At 43.9% G+C, this 7784-nt stretch overlaps 1 protein-coding gene across 3 annotated transcripts in view; it reads left to right on the top strand.

Annotated features, from left to right (window-relative positions):
- pax7a (paired box 7a) overlaps positions 1 to 7503 on the top strand; it is a 56012-nt gene extending 48509 nt beyond the window's left edge. For all 3 annotated transcript variants that reach the window (XM_055027085.1, XM_055027087.1, XM_055027086.1), the window contains 2 exons: positions 2545 to 2794; positions 4824 to 7503. In XM_055027085.1, the coding sequence (XP_054883060.1) occupies positions 2545 to 2794; positions 4824 to 4939 (366 nt within the window). In that variant the 3' untranslated portion in view covers positions 4940 to 7503. The remainder of the gene's footprint in view (positions 1 to 2544; positions 2795 to 4823) is intronic.
- The last annotated feature ends 281 nt before the right edge of the window (positions 7504 to 7784 follow it).

Genomic DNA, 7784 nt, shown 5'->3' on the forward strand with positions numbered 1-7784 from the left:
TCATTGCTTCTATCCTGCGTTGCAGTTACCAACAGAGCAAATACAAGCAACTCTATGACTTGCAAGGAGAACTTATCCCAACCTCAGACAGCCAGACAGGAAACACGTCAACATAAAAATATTTTTTTATGTTAAAAGCAAAAGACAAAAACCTATAAAACTGTGTTTTAAAAAAATCTGTGTTTCCATACACACCTGTTGCTGGATGCTTAATTTTTCCCTGTTCTTAGAAAGCTGTAATCCCAATAAACACACACAGTGCAACCCATAACTCGTATTAATGCTGTTTTAAAATGACACTGTGTGAACCGCTGTCTGTGGAGAAGGCGACTACAGACTAAATGTAAATGATGAGAACCAATGCGTAGCTTCAAAGAGCACACAAAAGTGAAAAGGTGCAATACATGGTAGGAAGGAATGAACATTGTCATTCAGATTTTGCATATTACTAGTTATTACTAGTAAAGCTTTATAAACTGTTGGAAAATGTTGAAAACTCATTGGAGTCTTATTCACTAAGATTTAACATCATTGCTTTAAGCACTAATGGAAATATGTTCACTGTCGTTTAATATCTGTAAACCTCGACGTTGCATGTGAAAATAAAAAATGCATCAAGAGCCAAACATTTTTATGAGCCGAAGACTTTTCTAAACTTGCACATTTCAAAGGCGAGTGCAGATGTAATTAAAGATGGCAGCTGTAGGTCAGTCTGCAGCCTGAATCCTGACAGTCAGCTCTACTCTCTATCTGATCCTTCATCAGGCTTAAAGTATTGAGCTGAAACTGTATCGATTTTTATTTAGCAGTGTGAACACAAACCAAATGAGAATCCCACCTTCCCAATGACATGTACCCCTTTCCCCTCAAGGAAAACTTAAATTATTAACCAAGAATCATCCTTTTTTTTCCTTCTTCTTCATGAGGACGTCTGAAGGATACTGTCACATGCGCTAGCTCTTGTCACACTCTGCAGCTAGCTCCGTCCCAATTTGCTAAAATAGCAAAACTGCATCCCACCAATGATAAGAAGTCATCTTCTCTTGAAGAACTTTTATGAGCATGAATAATGATTGGGCCAATTGTTGGCTATTCTGTTTAATAAGGAAGCGATGTAATCGAGCTTTAATTAGCCAGAAACTGAAATGGACTCATGCCCTCCAGCTGCCTCTCTCAGGACACTTAGCTCCTTCCCATTTCACTTTCAGCAAACCTCCCTCCTCTTCCAGTGTTCAGCTCCATATGTGAGGAAGCAAAACATGTGTCCGACACGAAGAGGGCCATGAATCTCTCTCTTATAGATAAATGTCACATGCTTTGTCCGCAGATGTGGAGGGGAGGTGGTGGGGGTTTCCTTACTGATAGAATTAACATGTGGAAGTGACTAACCAGCCTTTGTGTTTCTGATGTGCTTCGGGTGCTTCATATTTCCAGGGAGGCCCTTAGAAATGATTAATTTGCAGAATGTGGTTAATTTCCCCCCTCAGCGGGATAACTGCTGGCCTGTGCACGTGTTCCTTACTCCTTGTTTTGCTGCATACTGGAGCGTATGAGCATGTGCCGGTTTGTGCATGCATGCTTGCAAACATATGTGTGGGAGTGTATCAGCCCCTGCTTAACTACCTCCATGATGGGCTAATTGGTTTAGCAGCAAAGGGGCCAAAGGCCAGTGCAGCATAGCGAAGCTCAACATGAACCTGATGTTGAAAGGAAGAGAGAAGCATGTGTGGGACAGTTCCTATCTGTTTTCTTTTTTTTTTTTTTTTCTCAAACAAAACCTTTTCTCTCCCACAAACCCAGAAAGAAACTTGCAGCATGAGGAAAACTATATTTTTCGCTTCATATGAGAGGAGACGTAATCTCTTCCATTTCAACATAATTTGAGACCTTCTTCTGACGAATGTCACTAGCTATTACACTAATCTACTATATTGAAATGGGAGCTTTTATGCATTATCAATAATATACGCGCTGTAATGTTCAAGGCAAACTCAAACTTGCAGGATCAGAGGCCCCCTTCACTTGGGTTTGTGGTGCCTACTTTGTGCAGGGATCTGAGGGGATCATTTACCAGTTCCAACTCCATTATTATTCATGAGATGGGTAGGCCAGGGGCGAGGGATTAGGGACTCCCTTGGTGCTTGTTGTGCCACAGGCTTGGGCTCAGGCCTCAGGCTCTGGGACACAAGCTGTCTGGCAAGGATGGTGGGTCTATTATCATCCTGGGACCCTTATGTCCCACCGTTGAACAGTTACTGTCAGGACCAGCTCATGGAAACAGCGTCTCCTGTTCCTTTTCCCTGTTTTTCTTAACCTCAACAACCTCCTTGTTCTCTTTCACTTGCTCCAATAAGAGAAGGAGAAGTTTCTTTCCTCATTTTAAAGTTTGAAACGACGTACTTCTATTGACTTTCTTCGCCACAAAGTGCAAAAATTTGTGTTTCACTCGCAGGGAGGAAAGAAAGAGAATATTTCTGAACTCTGTCACTCCTTTGGTCTCAGATGGTCTAACCTTCAAACATCTTCCTCTTCCTCTCCCTCCAGGTGATGAGCATCCTGAGCAACCCCAGCGCTGTTCCCTCGCAGCCGCAGCACGACTTCTCCATCTCCCCGCTTCACAGCAGTCTGGAGAGCTCCAACCCCATCTCGGCCAGCTGCAGCCAGCGCTCCGACACCATCAAGAGCGTGGACAGCCTGGCTTCCTCCCAGTCCTACTGCCCGCCGACCTACAGCGCCACCAGCTACAGCGTGGACCCCGTCACCGCGGGATACCAGTACAGCCAGTATGGCCAGAGTAAGCAAACCTTTCTTTGTTCTGTTTCTGTCTTTAAAGAGCTTCACTTCAGCTTTCGTCGATGTATTTTGCATTTTATTTTATTGGGATTTCAAGTGATTGACGAACAGAAAGTAGTCCTTAACTGTGAAGTAAGTTCTGTTTTCACAAGCACAAATCTAAAAAGTGTGGCATGGATTTATTTCCCGCTCCACTGTGAACAGATTTTAGGAATCCCCTTTTATCGCAATTATATCTGTAGTTCCTTTAGGTCGTTACAGATCTTTTACAAATTTTTACAAATTTGTAAATTTTTTTACAAATTCATCTTTGCATAGTAACTCATATTTAGCCATGTAGAACGGAGCATTTAGGAAAGGATCCCCACAGCATAATGCTGCCTCCACCATGTGTGGTGGGGATGGTTAGTATTAAACAGCATGAAGAGCACATTTTGCGAACACAGGTCTTCAAGTGTTGCGGTAGATTCTCAGTCAGATCAAAGTCCAGACTTTGACTGGAACATTTTCATGCTTTATTTCATTCTATTCCATTATGACTATATCTACATGTTTGGTTGTCCTGAAGACTGGCGCAGTCAGGACGTTTTCTCTTAGCATTGCTCTGAGTTTAGCTTCCATTGAAAGAGTCGTTGTTACTCCAGAGCAACAATGGGACTCTGGGCTTCTTCTGGGATTGATGTTTTCCTTGCCCAGCCTGTTGGTTTTAGGTAGGTGACTATGACTCATTAGGTTCAGAATAGTGCCATATTTCTGAAGACGCATTGGGTCAAATAGAGTTTATTGAGAGGCACCAGAGTAAAAGGGTGCTGAATCTAAAAACATGCCACAATTTTAAGATTTGTATTTGCAAAAAATGTTGCAACCCATCCATGACTCAGTCTCACTGTCTGTTGGTTTATCACACAAAGGTCCAGGAAAATATGTTGAAGTTTGTGGTTTGTGATGTGAGAATATGTGGGAGAAAAAATGTGGAAAAATATGAATCCTTGTGCAATGCATGGTGAAGAGGTGATGCCTCCTGACCTTTCCAACCCCGGGTTATGAAGGGAGACACGTGCTCTTGATAAAACCCACCCTGCCCCCCCTTCTCGTGCTTCCACCTCCATCCTGGTGCAGAGCTACCTCAGTCACACCCCACTCCACTCGGATGGGAAAGGGAAGAGGGCCACTTCAAAGGACGGCACGCCCTCAGGGCCCGCAGTGTCCTCTTGCCCACCTCTCGTTTTCTCGTCTGCATCCCGCACACACATGTGTGTCCCCCTCAGGACAGGAAAAGAGTTTGCTTTATTAGATTAGCATAATTGACTGATGCTGTCACAGCCATTCATGAGAGCTAAAATGAAGCACACTTCCCCAAACAAGGCAGCCAGCAGCAGCTATCTGACATTTGTTTGTTATTTACGTGGAGGTTCCAGTGTTGACGGGGCGCTTTGTGCATTGAGGATCTGCACAAGCGAACCCGTAACAGTCTGTCACGTTTCGGGGTGTGTGTGCGCTCGTGTGCGAGCGCGTGTGTGTGTGTGTGTGTGTGTGTGTGCGCTCGGTGGAGGAAACTGATGGCAGCGCGGATGTGATCTGATGTGAGGTTAATTAAGACGGTGATTGAGCACAGTGGATGGGTAATGAATGGAGGGGAGAGGAAAGAGCTGCCGTCTGACGATGAAAATGATCGGCCATGTGGAGTGTGGAGGGCATGAAATCGGAGATGCCAGTAGTAATGAAGACTGGCACACAGAACACACACGGGGACCCCGGTGACTGACAGCATGGAGACTCCACCAGGATGCACATGCTCCATGCCAGCAGCGTGCCAATCTCAGACAAGTGACAAGGGAGGGGCTTTTATCTTTCACTCTAGCTGTCTGAATTGTTTTTTATTTGACTCAGTCTTCTCTGCCACAACTTGTTTCAGACTTAATCAGCGGGATGAGATGAGAGCGAGTGGGACATGGGACGCCGAGGTCCACCACGTGTCTCATACGTGTGTGTGTGTGTTTTTCCCCCTCTTTTCACTGTTTTCTGTGCAGCCGCCGTGGACTACCTGGCTAAGAACGTGAGCTTGTCCACCCAGAGGAGGATGAAACTCGGGGACCACTCGGCGGTGCTCGGGCTGCTGCAAGTGGAGACGGGACAGGCCTACTAAAGAGGCCCCAGACGCATCCTCCACTTCCTGTCTCTCTGTTTCGCCTGCCTCTGCCTCAGCTCGCTCCACGCTCTTCATCAAGCCTGAACTCCAGGTGGCCTCTCTCCTGCCCCGCCATGACATTGGAGAAAGTGTCGCTTTGGGGGAAATCAATCGCTTCTTCAGGCAATCTCCAATCCTTAAAGCCTTTTTAGCTCCGAGGGCCCAAACAGGACCGCTAGGATGTGGGATCCGCGTCGGCTTGGACTCCTTCTTTGTCATGGCTGCAGTCCAGAACACATTTAGAGCCATCAACAACATGTACTTTGACCTTGCTGTTCATAGTAGTTAACACAGCCAACATCATTTGAGTAACTCTTATTCCTTGTTCCTTTTTTGATATTGTTAAGCTTATTGTTGCTGTTATATGATTATGGTTAATGTGATTTTTGTTGTTCGAATCCATTCGTATCTCTTTTATCTGTTTGATGTCGGAGCGTTAAAAGACACACACACACACACACAAAAAAAAAAAACACACAGAGGATGACTGAGACGACACGGAAGCGAGTGTCTGTTGCGTGTGCGTGTACGTTCGCGTGTCGGCACATTCACACTAGAGGAGATGATTGTTTTCCAAGCTGCTGCTCCCTGAGCTCCAATGCTCATGAGCGATTTGACCTTCCCACTTTCATATTCCTCTTGACATTCCTAAAGATCTTGGCCACTCGGTGGGAAGTCTGGCTGGATGGATTCAGCAGGGAATTTAAGCAGCGTATTGGCGGCCAATAGCTCCCCCCCTTTCCTCCTCATAACCTCCATCCCATCCTTAGCCGCGGCCCACAGGGAAAGGGGGACATTGTTTGCAAAAACAGGATTGGGGAAATTAATGTGTTTTGAAATATGGACCTTGCCAAGGAGGGCTAACTCACTTAAACCACCAGCTTCCTTCCTTCCCCCATTCCCTGGAAAGCCCATCTTCCAGGGAATCCTGTGTTTGGCTTAAATATTGTAAAGCTGATTAAAATCGCACAAATATAATGTCAAAGCTAATTCACAGTGACCCTTTTCCATTAATAGCCCAGCCTTTCGATTCCTTTTCTCATTTTGTAAAAATGCACCTTCAGTTCATTTCCACTTCCTGAATTTTTCCAAGCGTTCCTTCGAAGCATTCCTCACGATCCGTCTATAAAAAAATACAGAAGAGCATTCCAGCGTTTTCTGGTTCTGTTGTGAGATTAGAGAGAAGACAAGCTGTGCCATTCACATGCGCTCTGGAAAATCACATAATCCAGTCAGCTGTGAAAGGGCACAGGTAACGCCGCTGATTGGCCCCCCACTTCGGTTTGGACCGGAGCCTCGGTCTGTAATCCTCCAGTTTTGACGAACTTACCACAATGTAAAAAAAGAAAGGAGTAAAAAACATGAAATAGTTAATATGAGACATTGGTGTAGCACTCATAGTTGACTTTTGAGATGACAGAGGATCAGCTGTTCCTTGTAGCTGTTAATATTTTTACTGACATCACTGTCTGCAGAGGATTCGGTCCTCTGTCGCCTTTAAAAACAGTGAAGAAAAAACGTACATTTCCAGGAGCAGGTTGTGTATTGTTTGGTTATGAAGAGTATGTTTTATACTGAAATGATGAGTGGGAGGTCAGGAAGGGAACTCTGAAATGTTTTATTTGAGTTTCTTTAACCGGCCTTTTTTCTGTTTCCGTTGGGTTTTTTGTATTTAATTGGTAAAGTTGTTTGAGCCAAAAAAAAAGAGCTTTTGTTACCGTTTTTGGCCCACATGAGAATGAATTTGTATAAATTAGTAAAGTATAAATCGCATTGAAAAAGTGTAAAGGTGAACCGTGCTAAGAAGGATCAAAATGAGCTCAGATTAAAAAAAAGGCAAAGTTTTTGGTTTGTCAGATGGACTCCCGCCTGGACCACAATGTACATTTAAAGAGTGGCAGAAAGAGACGGCCTCACCTGCCAGAGTTTCTCCCAGAAGGTTTCACAAACTGATTATGAACGGACCACGGACCTAACCCCGCCCGCTCGCAGAGCCATTTTTGGTTGTGGCTCTTGTTGACGGACGTGAGTGACAGTAAGGCCCCTCCTGAGGGCGAGGGGCGAAACTGAAGAGTCAGGTTTTCACTTGTGGGCCAATAAGACTTCAGGAGAACAACGCGACGCTGACTCCGCACTGAACGGCAGCAGCTGCCGCTGCTCCACTTAGACACCTCACTCTTGTACATTTTAAACCTGAAGAATTTTAGAATTGTCTTTAGTGTATTGAGCCCATTTCTAACACTTGGATATTTAAGGCATACAGCTCCTTATTCTTTCTCCTCTTCCTCCTCTTCCTCCTGTCTCTTTGAGCCCTAACCTGTTTTAGTTGCTTTCTGACATCTGTGCTTTGCTTTACTCCTCTTTCTGTTCCGCATGTGTGTATATTATCATGGTATAATTTATTCTGCTGTATGAAGTATTAGAGTAGTGGGAAACTTGTATTGGTATTTACTACCTTCAGCCTGTTGGTGTGTTTAATGTAACACTGGCGTAACTGTTATCAATTAAAGATCCAAAACTGACTTCCTGTGTGTTTGATTGCTGAGTAAATCCTGCCAGGTTTTTCATATAATTGATTAATGTCCTCATGGCAAAAAAATTAAAATAAAGTGCTGCCTTGTAGTTTATAAATAATATGGTCTTTACCAAGTCCTAAAGTTATTTAAATCTTTTTTTTTTCCCAAGTGTGAAAAAATAAATAAATGAAATAAAAATAAAATTGAAAGCTTAAGGAAAAACCACAAAGAAAAAACAAAATCTTTTACAATTACAAAGCATGCAAATTCCCAAAGTTGTATTCAGA

This window comes from Poeciliopsis prolifica, unplaced genomic scaffold (genome assembly GCF_027474105.1).
Source record: "Poeciliopsis prolifica strain line A6 unplaced genomic scaffold, Auburn_PproV2 SCAFFOLD003, whole genome shotgun sequence".
NCBI classification, from domain to species: domain Eukaryota; kingdom Metazoa; phylum Chordata; class Actinopteri; order Cyprinodontiformes; family Poeciliidae; genus Poeciliopsis; species Poeciliopsis prolifica.